This window comes from Oxyura jamaicensis, chromosome 4 (genome assembly GCF_011077185.1).
Source record: "Oxyura jamaicensis isolate SHBP4307 breed ruddy duck chromosome 4, BPBGC_Ojam_1.0, whole genome shotgun sequence".
NCBI classification, from domain to species: domain Eukaryota; kingdom Metazoa; phylum Chordata; class Aves; order Anseriformes; family Anatidae; genus Oxyura; species Oxyura jamaicensis.
In genome coordinates this window covers 68,794,661-68,818,616 of record NC_048896.1, presented here as the reverse complement: position 1 = coordinate 68,818,616, position 23,956 = coordinate 68,794,661, and the positions used below count along the sequence as shown (strand labels likewise).

General features: G+C 42.6%; 1 protein-coding gene across 2 annotated transcripts in view; it reads right to left on the bottom strand.

Annotated features, from left to right (window-relative positions):
- Positions 1-23,956, bottom strand: part of SCFD2 (sec1 family domain containing 2) — a 193,194-nt gene that overhangs the window by 96,105 nt on the left and 73,133 nt on the right. For both annotated transcript variants that reach the window (XM_035323755.1, XM_035323756.1), the window contains exon 5: positions 8,510-8,759. In XM_035323755.1, coding sequence (XP_035179646.1) covers positions 8,510-8,759 — 250 coding nt within the window. The remainder of the gene's footprint in view (positions 1-8,509; positions 8,760-23,956) is intronic.

The following is a 23,956-nucleotide window of genomic DNA, read 5'->3' as shown; positions in this document are numbered from 1 at the left end:
TTTCTTTCTTTCTTTCTCTTTCTTTCTTTCTTTCTTTTTCTTTCTTCTCTTTCTTTCTTTCTTTCTTTCTTTCTTTCTTTCTTTCTTTCTTTCTTTCTTTCTTTCTTTCTTTCTTTCTCCTTTTCTTTCTTTCTCCTTTTCTTTATTTCTCTCTCTCTCTCTCTCTCTCTTTCTTTCCTTTCTTCCTTCTTTCTGTCTTTCTGTCTTTCATTTAATTCGACAGTTACTTAATACTTCACCATTTCTGGTTTGCCAGGCTGGGTGTGCTCTGCAAAACAGCAAGACTTTACTCATAATTTTACGATATGCCAAAACTTTTTTTTTTCTTTTTTTTTTTTTTTTCAAGGAGGTGGCTTGCAAGGAAAGAAGGAAAAAAAAGAATTTCACTTTGCCACATACACAGACAAGCACCTTTTGAAAAGTTCACTAATTCTAAAGCAGCTTCCTAACCCTAAGCTTAAAGTGAAGAGATATTCAGTGTTAGGAGCATCTTTTAAATGCTGTTGGATTTGCATGCTGAAAAATAATATAAATCATTAATGAAAATTGCACCATATCAGTTTCCTGTTTCAGTTGGCTGTCTTGCTAAGTTGGCAACAAGTCAGGGGCCTGCAGAGCTGCAGGCATATGTCTCATGTTAAAAAAGAAAAAAAGACTTCATGTTATAAACACTTCCATGAAAATTACTATCCTGTTTGGAGCCAACTGAGACCAGGTGCTGAAGACAAAATAAATAGGCAACATATGAAAGCTTTAAAAAAAAAGGAAAAAAGCTAGGCCACAGAGCTTCCATCAGGATTGTCTTCTACCCTGCATTTTAATGTGTGCTGTGAAATCCAAACAAAATATCCCAGCAGCCTGGTTCTCTCACCTTTAGTACTACGGCTTTTTAACACACGCCTGATTCTTTTTTTTTTTTTTTAAAGCCACGCAAAATATACACATATGTAAGTTCAGATATAAATTAGTCTGGATTGCTAACGCAAGCAATTTGTCTCCCGAACAGTTCATTAGGGACCTCTCCGTGTTGCTTGCTCGTGCAGCGGGGAGTGCTCCAGCACTGGAGCTGTGGGAGCTGCTCCCAGTCTCCAGGGGCAGCGAGGGCTCCTGAGCACTGAAGCACACAGGATTCAGGGAACTGCGAGCCCTCTGCCGGGAAATAACCCAGGAATCCAGCCAGGCAGTATTGCAAAGCCTGAAGTCTGCAACAGCTGACAGAGCTTGCTTGTCTCCCATATGACATCTGTGAGTTTTGAACAGAAATGGGAAGAAGCCCTGAAAAAGGTCACAGCAGAAAGTTACAGAGGTCTTAGAGCGCTCTAGGGTCCTCGGCAGAGAATCTCTTTGACTGTGGAGTGAATCAGATATCACTTCATGCATCCCGAGATACTCATTTTTTCCACAACTGCTCTTATCACAAAGCAAAGGACTGAAACGTTCAAGCAGTGGAAACATCTCAGGGTAAAACTGTTGGAGCTCTCTCACACAGCCTCTGCAATGCAGCTTTTCTCCTGTTTTTCTGGTGCTCCTGGCAGGACAAATGTTAGTCAGCCTGCCGCAAAGTCCGATTCACCATCCTCTGGGACTTGAGCATCACAAATACTTTCCACTGGATCATGGCCAAAAGACATCAAGAAAATAACAGAGATACCAGGAGGTCATCTTCATGCTTAGCTTTACACACACACACACGCTGCCAGCCAGATGGAGGGGTATTTTAGGTGTCTATAAAAGCAGCTGGGGCATCAGGAAGAAAGTATCCTGAGCAACAAAATCACATTTTGGAACTGGCCTCATCTCCACGCTAGCCTGGGAGGACTGCACGGGGCAAAGCCATCTCTTCCCACTGCCGGGGACAGGCAGCATGGCAGAGGGAAAGAATGTGAACCACGCAGACCGTAATCATACACACACAGCCGTGGCCCAACCTGCTGGGAAGAGTCTTCTTCACAATTTCAAAATGACCCTTTAGCATCAGCAACGTGAAGGAGCTAATCGGTATTTCAGAGAGCAGCTTGTCTGGACATTCAAAATGTTTAGCTATTCGGCGTGTCGAGGTATTCCCCCACCCTCTGTAACCCACTCTATGAACTTTTAACATAAACAGTTTAGTTTACAACGTTAGCTCTGGTGGAGAACTGATCCCTGTCTGCTAAACCCTATTTGCAGCCAGACTCCTGCACATGCCTGGAAGCAAGGGGCAGTCCTTACACCAGCCCTGTACCCTGGGCAGGCAGGACTGACCTGGCAGGAGCCAGCACTGCTAGCACACTGCTCCTATTTTCTGCGCAGGTGATGCACACGTGGAGCTCTTGGAGTGTGAATAGGCAAAATGGGAGCTTGAAAGGCCTGGAAGACAGCACAGCTTAAGACTTCCCTAAATTTTGAAAATAAAGAACAGAAGAACTTTGAATTTCTTGCATTCCATTTCTCTGGAAACTCAGAAAGGACAGTTTTTAATTTAGATGTTTCTATTTTTTCCCTAAATCATAACAAGAAACAATTTGGTTGTAGCTTTGTTTTAGATAAATATAGCCAGTTATATTTCTTAGTATAAATACCCATGCTACATTGAAATACTGGAATAATTCTCCTCTAATTTGTCTACAGGTTGCCATTAAGTCATGACTTTTTTTTGATCAGTTCTATTGTTAAACCCATGGATTACGTGGAAATAAACTACAGTATACAAGGCAGTGATTGGGCCAGCTTTTCTCTGAGCTTGTGGAAACTTTATTCATGTTATGGAAATACTCTTGGTAAAAGCAACTATTCTGAAATCATGCAGAATTTAAAATCACACAGATGTTACCCTTGGATTTTATGGTTTCAAACAACGGTAGTTTCATGATATTTTCACAAACTGCATGAATGCTGGGGGAGGGATGACACCACTAGCAAATAACAGAGCTACCTCTGCATTGTGAAGAAGAGGCAGGAAGGTTTCCTGTGCCCCTAGACATGGGGGATGGCGCATTCAATGACATGTAGAAGGGCTCCATTGAAACTTCAACAAAGGAAATAGGTATGGAGCTACCTATCCATTAGAGAACCAGGTTTGGGAAGCTGCTGCTTCAAAACAGCAGCGAAGCCAAGAACACAGACAAACAGCAGTGAGGGTTTCTGTTCTGAGGGAACTGGCTGTCAAGAAAAATACTCCTTATCTAGGGATAAGGTAATGATGCCACCAGGTATGCTGTGAATGGAAGCAGAATACTCCAACTGAGACACCACACATCTAATGCAGTAAGGGAACATCCACATTTTAGCACACAGGATTTAGAAAAGACCAGGAAAAGAGTCCAGAAGTCCATTTTGGGCTAAAAAAAATAATAAATCACTTCTTACATGGTGCTACCTGGTACTTCCCAGCATGGAGCCACAGTTCTGCTTGAGGGGGCTCTGCCCACCGCCCTGCAGAGCTCGGCACCCGCGGCACAGCTGCTCCGCAGGGCTGCTGTGGAGGCTCGCAGATGGAGGAGACGGAGCGGAGCTGCTGAAAACATACAGTTTCAGTCTATTAGCATTGCTTTTGGACGGGTTTTGAGCGGCTCACGGCTCTACGTGGATATTTACAAAACTACACGAGCAGATCAGATGAAAAAATAAAGGGGATATTTGTCATTTTTTTTAACAGCTGCCAAAAAGACCCCCCAAAAAAGCCCCCGAATGCAGCGTTCTGTTGAAAAGCATCATTACCCATTATGTTTTGGTCTATTCTGTTTCCCCTCCAATTTGTAACATTCTGCTAGAAACTGTGATGAAGAACATATGTCTGTGGTAAATTACACCCATGAGAAATCTTGGAACTGCTACATTCAGTTTTATTACCCAAGGCATTAAGATAGTCTACCACAACACGTATTATTTAACAGTTCCATCAAACACAACACCACCAATAGATTTTTATATTATTAAGCATGCAAAACTATTGCCATGTTCCTAAATCTCGCTGGGTGACTAAAACGTTGCATTTTCATATTAATTAATAGTTATGTCTTTTTTTTCAGTGCTTCCATGAACTAAGGTGTAAATGCAAATGTTGATGTGCTATATATATTTTGGAAAACATATGTTCAGGGAATGATAAGGTTGAAAAGCCTAACACTCAAACGCCAGGAAATTGCAAGTGCTTATGCATCTTTCACAATATAAGCTTACGCAAGCGCTGCACTGCAGCGTATTCTCCAGAGTGCTGTAATAGCCTAGGCTACCTCAGGGAAATCTAGCGTGTCCAGCTATACGGACAGGCTAACAGCTCCGAGAATCCCTTCCTTTTCCACTGCTGCCAACACTAACCTTGTTACAGTAACACAGAAAAACAGGCACAGTACAAACAACCCCCTGTGCACCGATGAGACACTTTTGGGGGAGTTTGCACCAGTTCCGTGAGGCAGGCACATCACTGGAAATTGGCTACAGGCACAGGCTCAGGCAAGGTAAGTAAGTTTGTACTTAACAAGTGTAACATGAATAAACCCAACTTTTATTTTGACTGATGACCTCAAAACCTTAATAAAGGACAGAAATGGCTTTATAAGGGTTTTTTCTTTTACTTTTAAGTCACTCTGTGTGAGCAACAAAGAAACTAGAAATGTATATGGGCTGAAATTGCACACCTGATGTGCTTTGCAGAGAAAAGGAAAGCCAAGGGCTAATGCAGAAGTGAGGAGTCACAGCTGTGATACGGCTTTTAATTTCAGCTTAAATTGACCAAGAAACTAAAAGTAGTCTTAGTGCAGCGTTGGGTCCAAACTAAAGCCAAGACATCAGGCACAAGGTGTATGAGGAAGCAGCGCACAAAGTCCTTTCTGTTCAAAGAAATGTAATCACCAGTACCTGAAAACATATATGATGCTTTTCTTCTTTATGCTCCAAAATGCGTAACAAAGCAAAGACTGCAAGCTGAGACCCAGCGAAAGGTACTTGCTGAATATCACACGGAGAGTCATGGAGAGCACTTTAATGGTACTTATTCGTCATGTGTAAGAATAACTTAAGCTGTATTTTTTTCTGGTTCTCTGTGGTGTTCAGTCCATGCAGTGAAAGCAGCAATTGCTCATAGAAAATACACTATGTAATCATGAAATTGAAGACTGCACTACAGTGCGCACAGGAGTCAAATAATGGTTGTATGGGAAACGGAGTTACTGGCATTTCTCAACTTTGAAGTACTTGGCTTTGCAGCCTAAATAGTATTACTTTTGTATGCCTTTTGAAAGGCAAAAATGAATTTTGCTATCTGTCACTACAACAAAAACTGTCCGATCATACATCATTAGCAGTACTTGAAACTTTAACCTGCAGCTCCGCTTTCCTTTGAGCCACTCAGTAAGAGCAGATGTACTGCAGCACCGAGAGAGAATGCTCAGGAACTGCAGGCCCACTTGGGAACACGAAGGCGACGAGTGAGCCAACACACATATCTTGCATCTACCCAGTATACTGGCTTAGCTTTCTGTCCTGACAAGTCCAATTTAACATTAATCCTCTCATTTATCTTGATGGAACTCTCACAATAAGAGACTGTAAACATTTTGCTATGTTCTTATCATGAATGAGAGATTCCAAGAATTATTGAAATTGATTTTGGCCCAGTTCACTTTTGTGGCCATTTAAGAGCAACAAAGCTTTGCTCTTGTTTCCAACTAAGTAAAATAATGAGAGAACACTGTATGTCCTGAACAAGACCACAGATCCATGGCTGCTGCTGCCTTGCAGAGCTGGGCTGACTTCATAACAATAGGCCAGCTTCTATCTGCTAACAGGAACAGCTGGGTGTGCAGTTCCTAGCATGTTCTGCTGGAAGCAGACGATGTCTTGGCATTATATCCGCTGAGCTACTGTACCAAAGGGGGAAACTGGTTCTGTCATCTATTCCCCATCTTTCAGCCCCACTACAGATTAAGAACTCCTGCTATGCTGTGAAAGAAAGCTTGCAGGTGCTTGGTACACAGATCCAGTTTGGATTTCATAGAATCACAGAATCACAGGATGGCTTGGGTTGGAAGGGACCTTAAAGACCACCCAGTTCCAGCCCCCTGCCATGGGCAGGGACACTTCCCACCAGACCAGGCTTCCCAAAGCCCCATACAGCCTGGCCTTGAACACCTCCAGGGATGGGGCAACCACAGCTTCTCTGGGCAGCCTGTGCCAGGGCCTCACTACCCTCGTAGTATTTCCTCCTTATAACTAATCTCTATCTACCCTCTTTTAGTTTAAAGCCATTACTCCTTGTCCTATCACTACAGCCCCTGACCACAAGTCCCTCCCCAGCTTTCCTGTAGGCCCCTTTAGGCACTGGAAGGCAGCAATAAGGTCTCCCTGGAGCCTTCGCTTCTCTGGGCTGAACAACCCCAGCTCTCTCAGCCTCTCTTCATAGAAGAGGTGCTCCAGCCCTCTGATCATCTTTGTGGCCCTCCTCTGGACTCAGTATGTCCATGCCCTTCTTATATTGGTCTCACAGGTGCAGAGCAGGGGGTGAGAATCACGTCCCTCAGCCTGCTGGCCACCCTGCTTTTGATGCAGCCCAGGATATGGTTGGCTTTCTGGGCTGCAAGCGCACATTGCTGGCTTATGTCAAGCTTCTCGTCAACCAACACCCCCAGGTCCTTCTCCTCAGGGCTGCTCCCAACCCAGTATGCTTTACACCCCTCAAGCAGCAAGCATGGTTCCTAACACTCAGAGGGGAGCAGGATGTGGAACACAGGCCTGGCAACATACAGGTTAAGTGAAAGAAGGTCTAAGGCTGCTCATGTTTTCTCAGTTAGTCTTCTCAATTCATCTGTTCAGCAAACACAGCAATTTACAAATTCAGCAAATTCCACTCCTACTGAGAAAACAAGCTGTTGGATGAATAAAGACTTGGAAACTACCAAAGGGGTATTCCTAGAAATTCCATTTTGTAACTCCCTCCCCAAGACAATCCTTATTTTCAGTCATGACAACAAGTTTTAGTATGTTTTTTTCCTCTTTTATGTACGTATATGTCAGAAGAACTGTCATTCTAAATCAGATGTAAAAACAAAGAATGCTGATAAATGGAAGAGGAATGAAAGCAAGGAGCAGTACTGTCATCTACATGTGCAAAAAGCACAGATGTGGTTTTGCTAAACACAGATACAGAAACTGAGGGTTGCAAGGACCCTGGCTCTGTGTTATGCAGTTGACCTTGTATTGTAACAATGACATACTTGGCCTTAACCATCCATTAAGATTTTAAAGTGGCTCTGGCTGGGATGGAGTTAAATGCCTTCACAGCAGCAGTGAAGACACGGTGCCGTGTTTTGGATTTGTGGTTAAAACAGTATTGATAACACATTAATGTTTTGGCTATTGTTAAACAGTGCTTGCATAGTGTCAAGGCTTTCTCTCTTTTCCCCACTCTGCCTCCTCAACAAGTAGGCTAGGGTGGGCAAAAAGTTGGACAGCACATAGCTGCCACAACCTGAGTTGGCCAGCGATATACTCCATGCCATATAATGTCATGATCAGCAATAAGAACTGCCAGGCACGAATAGCTAAGGACTGCAGGCACCATGGCAAGGTGATTAAAATAACAGCACAATGCAAATATGGCTGAAATGCCCATTCTGCAGTAAGAATCGTCTAACAAAATATTTTACACTCAAAGCAACAGCAGACCAGTCAGAGAACACCTGTACTCTGAAGCAGAAGTGTCCACAGAGAATAATACCAGAATAACCAACAGTACTTTTATCTTACTGCCCTTGAGATTCTCCACTTAGGCAAATTCTTGGCAAAGGCTTTCAATGCTAAGCTCGTTACAACATTTTGATTTATATTTGTATGTTCCCTATCTCAAAAGTGACCTGGCCAATGACCTGTTCACTATTAGTAAACATTAAGAAAACCCACGGCAGGAAGAGAGATCTCTTCCACCATTCAGATACGCCACCCTCGAGCCATAGCTCATTCATTTTAAGGAACTTTTTTAACAATATTTTTTTCTCACATGTGACATTGGCAGCAAGAGGTCAAGGCTTTCCTACTCTCTGAGTGCTCACCTAGAAAAAGGCTTAGTGTGCTATTTTTAAAGGCCAACATTCATGTCATCTCAGCAAAAAGCTCAATGTTGGTTTTAGACACATTTCTTCCTTTATGCCAGACAGGCCAGACCCTAGTAGTCACAAAACAACTGCGGTTCACTGAACACATTTCCAGAATTAATTTTGACTTTCCAAGGTCAACTTTACACTGATCAATGAAAGAAACTGTGGAAAAGATTACCTTAGGAAAACACACCAACTTAGCCAATCTCTAACAAAAAGGACAAACTGTAGAGCTTTCATCGGACTCAGCACTATTCAAGTACAGTCTGTCAGCATTTGGCATATGTGAACATGGGAGATGGAACAAATCTACAGGAAATCCTCATGCTTACTCACATACCCTCTGCACCACAGGCGAGTCAAGCTGCTTTTATACGCTCCTCCTAGTTCCCATGTTCATCACCATTGAAGCTCTCACCACACAAGCAGAATCCTACCTGTTATTTTCAGCAACAAAGGAGATGGCTCTGGTTCATCACAAATAGCCTTGGCTAGAGCCTTCTTCACTTCTTCTTCGGCTTTGTCCAGCTCTTTTCCACCTTTGATTTCTCCAACGACAGAATACATGTATACCAGCAAGACAAGGAAGTCCTCACAGGTATAGTCATCTGGCATCCTCTCAGTGTAAGACTTTATCATTGTCAGTAACTGGTTCAGCACGCTGGGCATTTCTGACTCTCCAATACTCTGCAAAACAGAAGGTGTAGGGCTTATCAGTTAGCATCAGACATACTCCTAGCCTGCATCTGCATGAGTTATTACTTCTGCAATGAATTTGGGTAAAAGGCAATTCTAAAAATGCTAGGATTCCTCAGCTTGTCAAGGAGAAGGCTGAGGGAGGTCTACGACTGAAGCTTACGAAATGACAGAAGCAATGAGTAAGTTCAGTGTAGACCTATGCTGCACCACATGCTGCAGTACAAAACTTGACATAGGATGCTGAGGAGACGAAATGAACAGGTTCAAAACAGGACAAACAAATTCTTGGATGACAGGTCTATAACTGGATATTGAAAGGACTGCTGAGGGATGCATCCTCCAACATTCCTACTGTTAGACACTTAGATGTTGGAAAAGTGCATGGAGAATGGACAGCAGAAAAAGTCCAGATTTGTGTGTACTCCCTAAATAGCATCAGCTATTGCCACTGTCAGAGTATTTGCCTAGAAGGACCAGTAGCACTCAGAGGAAGAGATACAGAAGCACCTGACATGAGGCATCCAGACCACTCGTGGTCCTGCTGCTACAGCCATGGCACCTTGCAGGACAGGCAGGGGATGACTGAACTGGGCCTTAGCACTTGGTCTGCAGCATAGACTCAAACTACCCCATATTTCAAGGACTGCAAGGATCATACACAAAAATCATCTTATTTAAACTACAAGAGGGAATGTTGCTTAGATACAGAGCTAACATCAACAGCTAGCCAGGATTAGGCCCACCTGTGCGGTAGTAATCCATGTCCTTACATATAGTTTTGGTAAGTCTCTAGCCACACGTTCCCAAGCTTTTCCCCCATTGAACTCCTGCCTCATACAGAGTAGGCAGTGCTCATTTAATGAAACACTGTTCAATATTTGCATTCTCATTTGTCACCTGATTGTTCCTGGACTTCTTTGTTGCTCAGGCAGCAAATTCATTAGTTTCCTCCAAGTTTTTTTCCTAGGCACTCCCAATAGCAGCATCTTAACACTTAGGAAGCTATTAATGATTAGATCTTCTCCATGTACCAGCAGGATGAGAGAACTGGAGCATTAGTCTTTTCAGTACAGATAAAAATGGCAAAGCCCAAGGTCAAACATTTCTCATTTCTTCTACATTTTGGGCCTCTTCCTTGGCAGAGGTACTTGAGCAGAGAGTTCAAAGCCCGGCTCCCACAGACTTCAGTTGCTAGTGGGAGCTCTCAGCACATCTGCAAACCTGACCCTGTGCTTTCAGGTCAGAGACCCAGAAAATTAGAAACAGAGGGAACCACCCGTGAAGTGCATGGTTTAAGTGACTGGCATGGCTTCTTAGAGGACCTCTACGACAGGAACAAGGACAGGCTGTCTTTGTCCAGGGCAGCAATCACCTTCCTTGTGTGTGCTCTTCTCCCTCTGCCCCCTTCACAGCACACTCGCCAGCTTCTGCTGCTTTCGCAGGGGTCCTTCCCACCAAAAAGCCTTCTTTGCTGTGTAGGTCAGATTCATTCCCACAGCACATCCAGGCTGTCAGGTGAAAAAAGCAAAGGTGACGTGGAAGGGGGGAGCAGGAGGCTAAGCAATCATCATAGTGTGCTTATGAGATGAAGGCTGGCAGAGAAAAGGAGGGGAAGCCTGCGAGTATGCTGACATTTCCTAGGTCCTCAAGAGTTGAAATTGCACTTGCATCTTCTCACCTCAGTGGGAGGAGGAAGAAGCGTCTGTACAGCTCTCCTGTGGTTGTCAAAAGGAGACTTCAGACACATATCCCATGAAGTGCCACACTGCCATCCACACCACGTAACACCTTAGGGGACTTAGATCCACCACATGGGTCTCTGCTGCTCAAGACAGCCACATACTGGAGCATACCAGTGAACTGCCTCCTTTGCAGCACTCCTCCACATGAAATTTCCACATGCTTGCCTTCTGCTGCGAGTTGGTTTACTCCTCCTTGGTGGGCTGAGGTATGGAGTGGGGTCAGTGCAAGGCGAGCAGGAGGAGCAGGAGATGCGGGAGGAGAGTTGCACGGCCGTCCTCAGGGGGCAGCGGTGACCTGTCAGACCTCGGAGGTCTCCTGCAATGCCACCCTCCGCACCCTGCCCCTTGCTCTGCGATCAGCAAAAAGCTCCCTATGAAAACGTGGGGATCGATTCAAGCGTAAAGGGAAAGATCGAATGTCCTATTAGACAAAGAATCTAGGTAGCAAAAAGTTATTCTCAGTTGCTACTGCGCTGATCTCAAACAGCCCAGTCATGGCAAATAGGCACCACAGCCAATAATATATACTTTAAATAGACTCACTAAAAGCAAGAAAACCCACACAAACAAACCACCTAACCAAACCAAACAGAGAGAAATACAGGTTCATACAACAACAAAATCATGTAATTGCCTTTAACTGCATACATAACTTCAGCTCTGAGCAGGTCAGGGATTTCAGAGCCTAACCCTGAGCACACAAAGGGGAAGTTTTGTCCCCTGCCGTATTCCATGCAATTCTTCAGGGGCTCCTGGCCTTGGCTGTATTTTGTTTTCTCTTTGACAAACTTACAACACTAAAAGGCATCTCATAAACTCTTTTTTTTTTTTTTTTATTTACATTGGTCCTTTACAGATTCAGTCATAGAGAATGCAGGAATTGGGCCCTAAAAACCTTTTTTTCCTTTTTTTTTCATGTCTTTTTTGTTTTGTTTTGTTTTGTTTTGTTTTGTTTTGTTTTTGCTGCTGGTGCTATAGGAAACACCATTTCTGCTAGCTTTGGGACCCACCCTGTTCCTGTCACGGATACAAGTTTTGCCATGGACCAACCTTTCTAGGGACTTTAATGTGGTCAGATGTCATGATGCCATTCGAACACATGCCTTAGAGTAGAATTTTCTAACAACCCGCATACTAAACCTAACGCTAAGTGCAACTTTGGACATGAAGCAGTATATTACAAAGCTCCAGTAGTCAAAACATTTGGGAACAAAAAAGAACTTTTAGAAGTTTGGGAGGCTTGGCACCACGTGTGTGTTTGGGCAGGGAGAGTTAAGTCACACTTAGAGCAAGTGCCAGCTCTGCTCTGCCCAGAAAGCCAGTCTGCTGCGTTTGGTGCTGGTCAGCCAGGCCACCCTCATGACAAGGCTGTTGGATCCTCCATTTCAGCGGAGCCCTGCCTCAGCTTAGTCAAACCTGATCTCTTTATGAAAAGTGATGCATTTGGACACACAAGTTCTCAGCTGTCTGCTCCTGTGATCAATTTCAGATCATGCAGACACCAAAATGGAGAAAGATGAAACAAGCACACAACTCCTTGGAGGAAACCACTCGCAGCAAACAAAAGCCCAACCAGACCTAAAACGCCAAGAACTGAAAATTAACCTACAGCTAGAGCTATTCTGGAATAGATAGCAAACTTCAATCTGTATCAATCTAAATTTCAAGTAACAGCAAGCCCCGTGTCATGTAGCACTGCACACCACCTACTGGCACATCATCTCTTCCCTCTCTCCCCCCTCAACACATAAACGCCCTACTTCACCCCATCTCTGGATATCTCTTAGCAAACTCCTGCAACAATAAAGACAAAGTTCTTGAAAAGAATACGCTCTGTTTTGCCTGCCCAAATTATCCAAATGCATGGAGCCGTGAGAAGGCCCATGGTCATACAAGCCAGCCCACTTCCAGCTCCTGCTCGAGGAGCTGGTAGCTCCCGGGAGCACACGTGTTCAGCATCTCAGGCAAACTTTCAAACATACACGATAAAAAAAAGATTTGGGTCTGAACTTTCGGGATGATTTACTGAGGGGAAGGCTACAACTCAACAACTTAAAGTAACAATTGCCACCTCTTATCTTCAAAGTAAAAATGAAAGAAAACGAAATTGAAGAGCTATAATAAGCCGTTAACTTCAGAACGCACAGAGGGTCTTTCTGGGGTATGAACTTCTCCGGAATGTTTTTTCCTTATCTCTTGGGAAATGGCGCTACAGAGGACTTCAAATACGATTGCCAAGTTTAATAGGCTATTTTGTACAAACAGGCCACTTGGACTGGAGCACACATGAAAAAAAGGGACTCGCAACCTCGCTGCAGAGCGCAGCTCCACAGGGAGCTGGGAAATCTGCCTCCAACAAAACCCACTGGCAGATTGTCATTATCTGGCCACCTCCGATGATCGAGGTGCTCCCTGCACCGTGGAACCATCAATCAATTACCCTGATTGAACAACCCTGAAGCACAAGGTTTAAAAATGTAACTACCCATGACCCAAGTTTCCTGCTGGTTATGTTGGCCTCAGGTTAGCCCCATTTGTCTATCATCAAGGGAGCCAATAAAAATAAGAGAAACAGGTCAATTCGGAGCTTTCCAAAGGCTGTCTAAAAACATTAACACCGCCTAATTCAGTCAGCTAAGGCCCAAGCTCTAACGCCTTCTGTTCAGTTGCATTGTTTGGACATTTTAATGCTATAATCATGTACTCTTCAGAATCCAGGGAGAGTTTGTGATAGATATCTGTTGTTTTCCACGTCTGTCCTCCACCCTCCTTAGTTATTTATTTTTATAACTTAAGCTGAGTAATAATTTACTATCCCTAAGGGTAAATGAACTGACATCAGCTTGCTGATTTTTGCAAAAGGCCTGAGTTTCAGCAGATGGGACAATAGCAAAGAAAGCACAAAAATCATTTTTCAGTGTTTAAGCAGTGAACATGGTATTGCACTTCAAAGTTGACATTTAAAATGTGATTTAAAGGATTGACAGGAATTAAGAGGAAGTGTAATAAACTCAGTTTTGCATTACCGTGAAGGCATTACTTTGAGTATGAACCTGAAGCAATATGTATCATTAGACATCTTTTACACAATAGAAAACAGAGGAGGAAGAAGAGAAGAGGAGGGTCAGAGTTTACTTGAATTAACACGTGTCCCTGACAAAATTGAGAAGAGAACTGAGGCACCGTAATCCCTTCCCATCCAGCCCACTGTCCTCAACACATCATTAAAAAAATTAAAGCAAAGATCAACTTCAAGCAAGTAAAATTTATTTTCTTTTAAAATCCAGGAGGATGGAGGAGATAAATCTTCAGAGACTACTTCATTATGTAAATATTCTAGTGGCTTTCAGTTTAGGAAGCAAAACATTTTCAGCTCCTTTAGAGGTCAAACGAGTTAACAGACTTTTTTGGAACATGAACCACAGGGCCTTACAATAGCAAAGAATTTATCTGAGAAAAAAAAAAAAAAAAACAAAAAACAACACCCACTGTATTTAAAACCAGCAGAAGGATCAGTGGAAACTCTTGGCTCATTTACTGCCCCGTGTTTCTGGAACGCCCTGTGCAGGAGCTGGCCCGGAGGCATCGTATTGCAGCTTTGCAACGTGTACAGTAGACATAAAAGAACTTTATTTTATTTTTTATTTTATTTTTTATTTTATTTTTTATTTTATTTTTTATTTTATTTTTTATTTTATTTCAGGGAAGGCTTAGACCATCCTACCCCATGTCCCTGCAGGTCCACTCAGATCTCATGCAGATGTCTGACCTATTCAGTAAAAGCTGCTTGTATTGATAATTTAGGACAGAAAACAAGACTCATGAGTTGTGTGACATGCAGCTTTCTAATGTCACTGTACCCAATTTGTAATGTTTAGCCGGGTTTGACTTGCTGTGTATCCAGATTTTGGCTTGCAGAGCATTAGCCTCCCTGCTATCCAGATTAAGGCAGACCTGGGTGAATATTCTGGCTGTTAAAGTGACAGCACTGAAGGACCACGTGGGTACGCAAAAACAGCTCAGATCCTTTGAAGGGAAGAGATCTCTGCAGCAGTAATCACCTTAGCAAACACCAGAGATGCTGCCAAGCTAAGGAGTTGCTGCCTTCAGTGCTCAGCTGCCATAACTCAGAAGCTGCAGTCTGTCGCTTGCCGTTGCAGGTTGGTCACCTCAGATTCAGGTTTGACTGAACGTAATTCCTGTATGGATGAGATGTCTGTGCTCCCTTCTCCCATTAAAACAATCATTTAATTTATTTCTTTCTCATAAAATGGCCTGTGGGTGACTGGTAATTTGACAAAATAAATCAGTACATATTATCTTCCTGTGCAAATTATGTTTTTTCCATGGCAAGCTCTAGAAATCACCATAATTCTTGACTTACGTAGGTTTTGATAAAAATGTACCCTCTGTTTTGTCTTTAAATATTTGTAGGGTACGACTGAAGAATAACCAACGCACAACATGACACAAAAAATGAAGATCTTTAAAGTCAATCTGTTGATGTAAAAATATGCAGCATGAAGTTACTTAGGCTGCCTATTTAAGAAGAGGACAAAATCATTTTGATAACTGAGGTACACTGGCTGTACACTTCCTTTCACAGGAAGTGAGTTGGGATGCCAGGAAAATTTTAGTCTCAAACTTATGTTTACAGCAAGGGAGGGCTGACCAAGCTTTGCCTTTCAGGGCGAAGGAGCAAACTTTAGCCCTAGAGGAAGGCTGATGAAGCATCCAGGGAGCTCACAGCAGTTTCAGAGCGGAGGTTGTGAGATGCTGTCAGTAAATGGCCAATTACAGTAAAAACATAAAAAATTAAACTAACTCATTAAAGACTGGGAGAAAGATCACATTCCGTTTTGTTGGGGACCAAATCAGGTTTAAGACTTGCCCCTGTCAGTATCAAGAGACTTTTATCTTCCTCTAATGGCAGCCTCTGTCTATTCACTCAACAGAAGACAGAGAAATCCACCAAGAATGCAAATAAAGAGGAAAACAGTTGAGAAAAATAAGAACTAAACTAACAGTGAGAGACACAGGAAACAGTAAAAAAAGCATCAAGGCCTTGTCTCCTCTGTCACTATCCTTAAGGACTTCTCTGTCTTTAATGAAATGTTCCTGCAGAGCCAATTCCATCTCCTGTCCCTTCCCTGCCCTTACCACCCACCCTAGGCACTGCCCCAGGATCTATGTTCTCAAAACTGCAGAGACAATTTCCAGGCAGTCATATTAGACAGAGCCTTAAAATTCTAATGTAAACGAATAAAAGCAAATAAAAGAAAACCAGTAAGCTCTTCAAAAGCTATTTTTAACCTGGCCCACGCTGCCAAAGACACGGATTCACATTCATCCTACGCACACACTCTCCCAATTCTCTTTCATTCTTGTCTTCTGCCCGCCACAACAGCCTCTTCCTTTTGTGTCAGCTGAAGTGTTTCTGTGACAGTGCATGAAAACAGAACGTTTTGCCCAGACCAGTCCTCTGATCTGGTTTACTGCTTGGCCACAGACACACTTCCACCAGCCACGAAGGCCAAGCACTGGACTGCTTCCTCATGCAACAGTGCTGGCTTAAAGCCTACATGAACTAGAGCTTTGGTTTGCCAAGAGATATAAAAGAAAATTATATAAATTATCACCTGCTCTTTGGACGACTTCTTCAATACCCTGCCATATGGCCAGATTCTTACTTGGTGTCTATCAGTTAGCACTACAGGCATCAGCAGTTCTTGGCCAATTTATACCTGCTGAGTATCTGTACATGATGTTAGCATTTGCTACAAAACTAAGTGATGAGTCAAAGGCAACAAAAATTAACTTACAACATAAAGCTTTTAAAAAGCTTTGCAAGCTCTTCTGGTCAGAGATTTTTTTAACATGTATCCTGCATAATTCCAAAAACATGCCACTGACACTTAATAGCTAGTATGTGATAACACCAAAAATATTTTAAACAAGCTGTTCAAGCCTTATGATTTGAAAAACAAAACAATAGAAAAGCCCAGAACAGTTCTTTCAGCCAACAACTCCCTAGACAACAATCATGACCTAAGCAAATGGTTTCCACCTATATACCATAGCCAAAGAAGCATATTCCACTGTATTTTTTTAGCCAAATCTCCTTAAGACATAGAAATAAATTGTATTTTGAACAACAAAATTAAAATTTCCTCTTATTACCTTCCTACATTCCTCCAGTCTTTACTGAGCACCACAACTGTTGGATAGAAATTTCCTGTTTTCAAGAATCTTGCAACTTCTTCAGTCATTTTTTTTTTTCTTCTGTTAGAACAGGCAGACTCAGCTGCTGATTGCTGTATCAGAATTGCAAGACTTGTACATACATTCTGAGAAAAATCAAATGCCATCACAAAAGCTTCTAATAAACCCATTGATATCTTATCTTCCGCATTACAAAAATCACCTTGTCCCAGGGAGTTATGCTGTCTGGCAATGTATCATTACATCATAAAGTCCATAAAGTCCATTTTTTCTGCCTCTAGTTGGAAATCATCACAGTCTACAGCTGTGTTAAGATAATTTAATGGATTCATGGGGGCTCAGCAACAGTATGCTGAAAAAAAATGATAATAAGTCTGGATTTTATTAGAGAAAGATCTTTGAGTATAAGGACAGTGTTACTTGAATCACTGCATGTTTGACATAAGAGACTCATCAAAAATTTTAAAGGGAAAACTTCCAACACACTCAGTCAAAAGCTTTTAGCTCTGATGGCTTCTACAGACATATTCAGTATAAACATGAATCAGCACAGCGAAAACTGTGTCAGAAGAATGAAAAAGCAGTATGTACCCAGTCAAGATAAAATATGCGTCAGAGAAGGATCTCGGTGCTACGCATGTCGGGTGCATGTGTGTGTTTTGGGGGTTGTTTGTTTTTCTAAGTCCTGGAATAGTGGGAAAAATGCCAGAAGAAGGTAGGGGTTCAATGCTGAGAAAAGGGCAGGGGGATTACATATTCTAGGAGGTTAAAACTCACATCACCTTTGAAGAGAACAATGGGAAAGCATTCAGACAGTACAAAACGAATCCACAGGGACAGAAATCAAATAAATGGGGAATAAATCAAGCAAAATATAGTGCAACCAAATCAGTCGTTCAACAGAACAGAATATATCTGCAGAAGAAGGGGTTTCTGCCCTGGAAAATGGTTACTGAAAAAGATTTGAGGGCTGCTCTGGACAAAGAAAAGAATGTGAAACCCTACTCAGATCACCAGCTAGAAACGGTAAGTCTAAAAAAAAGGATAACCCAGGGGATATAAAAGGGCTAAAAAATCCTGAGTTGACTTGAGAAGGGAGGTAGGGATTGGCTGCTCACTCTGTTCCAACACAGGAACTAAGGGGCAATAAACAAAGCTGGTAAGAACCAGCAAAAGCCAGTCCAAATGGAGGTAGTTCTGCATGCAGTTCACTGAAATGTGGAACTCCTTGCCAGAGGTTGTTGCGCTGCTAAACTTTTACGTGGGTTCAGAAAGAATACAGGAAAACTCACAGGGGAAAATAATTCTGTCAAATGTTAGTAAATATTCAAAAACTACATCTGTTCCAGAGCTCAAAATGGTTGAGCCTCAGAGAGTATCGCATAACCTTGTCCTCTTTTCCCTATCTTCTGCAGACAGCTGCTTTTGAGTATAGTAAGAAAAAGCCAAGTAGCTCAGCTACATCTTTGATCCAGAACTGACATACAGAGCTCAAAGCCATGGCAAAAGGACTAACAAAACTATGAAGCGCAGTATAGCCAAGAGAGTACCAAAAAGTAGGTGAGTGGGTCTGAAATAAAAGTATGTGGCACTGTCAGGAGTAATTTGATATAATGCCCATTTCTAGTGCACACATTTCTAAGAAGCTGTGGAAAACTAGAGATAATACCAAAGAGAGCTACAGAACAACTACAGGAATAAATTTCTCCAGAGAGAGCGCTCCCTTATCAAAAGGAAGAATTACATCTTCAGTTTACGTAAAACACTTCAGACAGAAGAAAATTTCGGAGTATGAGGGAACTCTTTAAACTAGACCAAAAAAAGGCACAGGAGAAACAACAGATGCTGAAACCATGATTTTTCAATTCTTAAGTTTGTGGAGAACCTCTAAGTGGTGTGCATATTTCAGAAAGACTTTGGAGGGTCAAAGAACAGAAGACAAGCAGAAAACACAAACTCAGTGGTCTCACGCAATAAAACACTACGCATTAAATGCATCTCATGAATAAACCATAAACTCTTTGGCACAGTACTTAATAGCAGTGAAAAGAATTGTGGGCTGTGAGGGAAAAATAATTTTGAAATAGCAGAAAGGATAAGGTAATACATACAGAACTGCTAGACATGCTGTGAGGGCTGTCAGAGCAATAAATTATAAAAAAAGACTGCTTGACAGCCAAAATAACCCCATCTTGTGCCACATCCTTGCCTTTTGAGGCACCTCTTCTCTCTCAGCCCTTTGTTCTTTGTATCATCTTTCACTCCTACGCCAGGCTAACTTCAGATGTTCCACAACTCTCCAGGGAAGCCTCCACACTTCTGGTGATGGGCCTGTCTGTGGTGGACACTGGTGCCAGAAACAAATGAGATTGCCTGAGACAAAGGTAATATGGGAAAACAGATCTATTTAAAATGGGTGAAAAACAAAGGATTTTGGAGCCCACATTACTGACTGGGCTCCTTCGAAGGAAATCTGTTTTGATATTGCTGTAGACTTTTTTGTTTGTGAATGTATTATTATTTTTTAATAAATCTAGTCAAATTCTGCCCCTAAAAGATTGCTATTAACAGACAATCACAACATGTATCATATATTATTACCACAAGAATCAATGCCTAATCAGATTGTGCCAAAGCATCAGATGAATCACAATTCCAACCAAGTTATGGCCAAGCATATACCTGAGAGCTTTTATCTTAGAGATAATAGTACTGCAATTATATGTTGAATAAAAGTACTATTTTGGCCAAAACATGGCCCACTTCACAGTATCCCTGGAATCCAACTTCTTATTGACATTTTCAATGGAAATCGATGTAGATCTGAGCATTCTCTCCCTCCATCCCTTTTGTTTCATCCCTTTTCTTATATATATAAAAAAAAAAGTGAGAAACTTAGTGAAAAGCTACCATAAAGTAAACATACCTGCCAGAAACTATTGGAAATTACCAAAATGTAAGGAATTGAAACTCATTAAGAGTCAAGAAACTTGATGGCCATGCAAAACGGCAACTTGTATGAGATGATCGTATGAGACCAAACACTGGATCACACGCTACCGCATGTTCCAGATAGGAATTTAAACACCAGCTAATTCACCATATTTTACATTGCCTTTAAAATATTTTATACTTGGTATGCAGATATACAGAGACAGAATGTATGACATAAACCACAAAGCAAAATATGTGAATGTGGGAGATTTTGTACATGAGAAAGCTCCAGTGCTCCGCCTGCACGCCCTGCTCAGCCCACAGGAAGGAGACAGAACGGCAGCACAAAGACATGCGAAGGCAGATTATCAGTCCACTGCAGGGCACCGAGGCTGTTAATCAGTACAGTAAATGTTATCACAATAGACTACTGACATTTCTAGCCCTTGTACAAGGCTCACCGTGCTTTAAACAGGATTCGGGCTTTCATAGTGATTAAAGGCAGATGTCCCGCGCATGAGTAAGTTTGTAAGTTATGAGCCTCCCCGTCCATTTTTGTGTGTGGAAGGAATCTTTCATCGACAGGACATCTTCACTGGAGGATGCTCACTATGGTTTGATTTGTACAAGGAAGAGCTTTTTCATTCCCTTTTTCAGAATGGGAAAATGAAACAAGCTTAGAGTATGCAGCTGTATCTCATCTAAGCCTATGAAATGTATCACGTTCAAGCCCTAATTCTCCTCTCCAGTTTTCCACTGCCATTAAAAAGTAGTCAGAGTATCATCTTCTGGAGAGCAGCAGATGGCAGAAACGACAGTGACATGTCAGAGTATGGATGTACGTTTCTTCCTTTATACATGTGCAAGAACAGCAGCCTCAATAACTACTGAGAATATGTCAAGTATGAAACATCAAGTGAAATCCAGGCATAGATAAAATGATAAAATGACTATCATTTTTCCAATGTCATAGTGTTACAGTGAAAAAATTCTGAAATCCCATTCTTTTGTTAACTTTCTCATCCCATCATAGAAATCTTCTCCTCCCCTAGAAGCCAACAGCTCCCTCTCTTTAAGCAAAGTTTAACTGTACTACACGAAAGCCGCTCTTTCAGTTCCTTAATTCAACAGAAATCCTCAAGGATGCTATGTATCCACACGCAGTGGTGAACAGATTGCACGCCCAGGGCAGGGTATGCCTGTGCATGGATTTATGACCTTCTAGCACACTGGTTATCAGAAAGAATGCCCAACATCCACTTTTCTGTCATGATGCTCCATGCTCTTGTGTCCTCTCCTCAGCTGGCAGGCAGCAGCAGTGCCTTTGTGGCTGGGTCCTTGCTCTGCATGGGGAAGATATTGGGCTGCTCTACCCAACGCCAGCTGCAAGAGCCATACAAGGGGCATCCTGGCTGCCGGGGATGGCTCCTGCCACAGCTCCTCCCCGTTGTTCCTCCAGCATGAGCTACAAGCAGAAAAGTGATCTTGGCTTTCTGGGATCTCCCTCCCACTCGGCCAAGCGCCTGAGTCAGCGTAACTCCCTCCTGATATCACATTTGTGCAAAGGGAGCCGACTGGAGAGCTGGACATCTGGTCCTAATATCCAGAAACACTTAAATCATGCATGTCATTCCAAACATTTAAGGACTTTAGAAGTTTTCGGTTACTTTTGTATGTACTTCCTAGTTGCTTCATGCAGGAAGGATTCCTTAAGTTTCTCTCTGAAGCTCTGGGGAGATGCATATCCCATGCCATTTTAACTAGGAAAACAACAGCCTTAAAGAGAAGCCTGCATATGTCCTAAACTATCTTTATATTAACTATTTCTTCTAATTATTCAAGGAGAATATTAAGATGGGCTGAGTTATAATGCTTATAATTCAGACTTAATAAAAGGCAAAAAAAAAAAAAAAAAGTATTGTGTGTGTACAATATAACAAAATAACTTCAGTTGTAAATGCTAGTCACCCGAGGTGCCAAGGCATTTTCTAGTTCCGCATCATGCTTTCTGGTAGGAGAGAAAGGAAGCATGGCCCGGGAGCCCAGCACCAGGCTGCCACTCAGAAGACCAGTGCTCACCTCCATGCCTCTTGCTTGTCCTTCACCTGTGACCAGACTTTCTCACACCAAGCTCATGCTCGGACGGGCTGATGCTGATGCCCAGGTACAAGCAATGACGTTCAGTGCAGCAAATGATTCCCACATACACCGTAAGCCGAGGTACGCTGGTGGCAATGCAGCCCAGGCACAGCGTTAGCCTGCTCTAACCACTTAGCTGGCACATCCACAGCATTCAAGCTGCTTTTCAATAGCTGGTATGGGTATGTTTGGCTACCTCACAGTCTCTGTTGCACAAATCTCTTGCAAGAGAGAAAATACAGCACTTTGATGTAATTCTGTTGTTCTTATCTGGTGCTCCACACCTCAAACTGGAGCACTTCCACGCTTTGCGGCACACAGTTCGTCCCCCTGCATAGCCATACCACTGTAACAGCAGAAAAACACTAATTTCTTTTTTGGCAGCTACTAGAAAATTCTTCTCCCCTTCCACAGTACAGAAAGCCCCCGATTCTCTAACAGGCCCTCTTTCAGTCCACTCACAGGACAAGAGAATCAGACATTCAGGGCATAAGTGATATCCCATATGGAGATGCACAGCAGCAAAAGGGAAGAGGCATGAGAAACTACAGTCTGAATGAGAGAATCCAGAGGATCTTGGTTATATATTACAACTCACAAAATACTTTAAGTCATTTATCTGAGACTTGGATCCTATTTTGGAAGGCAGAATAGTATTACAAAGCTCCTTTAGACACTGTTTATTAACATCAAAATGAAATATGAAAAGTACTTTCTGTTAAACCCAGGATCTGGATGACTCTTATGACATGTACCCTAAATAAACAAAGTAAAATGGTATTACAATAGCTAGAAATAAAATTGTGTGCTACTATTAAAAATAAAAATAGATATTTACTACACTAATGTATGTTTAATCCTTCTAAATATAAACTTTTAAAACTAACATCTCGCATTAAGCTACTCCCAAATATTACAGTGTGAGTAGCTGCTCCAGTCCTCAGCTGGGACCCTCCCATCTGAAGCCGGTCTCTCAGTTTTATTGTAGCAAACACTCAGCCCTTGATCACAGGCTGTTCGGTAGGTCCTCACAAAGATCCCCAAGCCCATGGGATTTCTATGTGACCGTTTAAGAACTGCAGCATCCCCTGGGAAAGGCAGGTGGGGAGAAGATAAATCTAGCCAGTGTTTTTTCTCTTTCAGATTTCACTTTGTTTTAGACTTCTCACAACAGAAAAACTAAACCAGTCTCAGGACAATCTTTCCTCCTGTCTCCAAACAATTTCCCTCCATCACCTCGGCCATCGGCACTTTTGTCAGACCCAAACAAATTACGGGTTGGTGGTCTTGCTGTTTCACCCCGAGCTGTGTTTTAATTAGTCGGAGCATTGAGAAAAGATGATTGCAAAAATATTGGCCAATCTTCAAACGAGAGTACACGCTGTCCATTTTATTCCCAATGAAAAAGCTCTTAAAGAGATTTTGGTACAGATTTGCCTCCCGCTCGCAGCCCACGTCTGTAATGTTTATGTAAGTGGGGGATGTAAATCTTTTTCAAATGAACCCCGCAGTTTTTAAACCAGCCTTGTTATAAACTGCCTGTTTCCGTTTTGCCTGCCTAAGCAAGCAACACCGAGCCTACTCCGGGATAGACTGGAACTAATTTAATGTGCTCCAGGTTTAATCCCCGTCCTCCCAGCTTTTACTGGTAGATTTTACACAGAGGACTGCTGCTGACTTTAACAATGATTCATGCGATAAGTGGGGTTTGATTTGTTTTGCTCCACATCAGAGAACATACAAAAGAAATGCCACCAAAATCAGTTAAAAAAAAAAATAATAAAGTTAAACTTTAACACAGAAGCTGTTTCCTCATGTTTAGTGGCGAACTTATTCATGATTTTTTAGCTTGCTTTATGCAAAATAAAAACATGCCCGTAGACCTCTGCATTTGGCTGGGAGGGAGGCCAGGAGGCGTTGCCTTGCACTGACAGTCCGGGCAGCAGGGCTGATACCCACTCTTACAAACCCAAGGCAGGAATGAAACCACCCCTGTATGCCCGGCCTGCACCGTGCCCTCGCCCTCCCGGACCGAGCCCGGCCTCCAGGCTGCCCGAGGGCCAAGGGAGGGCCGGGGGACCATGGCCTTGCCGGGCCCGGTGCCAGGCCCGGTGCCAGGCCCGGTGCCAGGCCCGGTGCCAGGCCCGG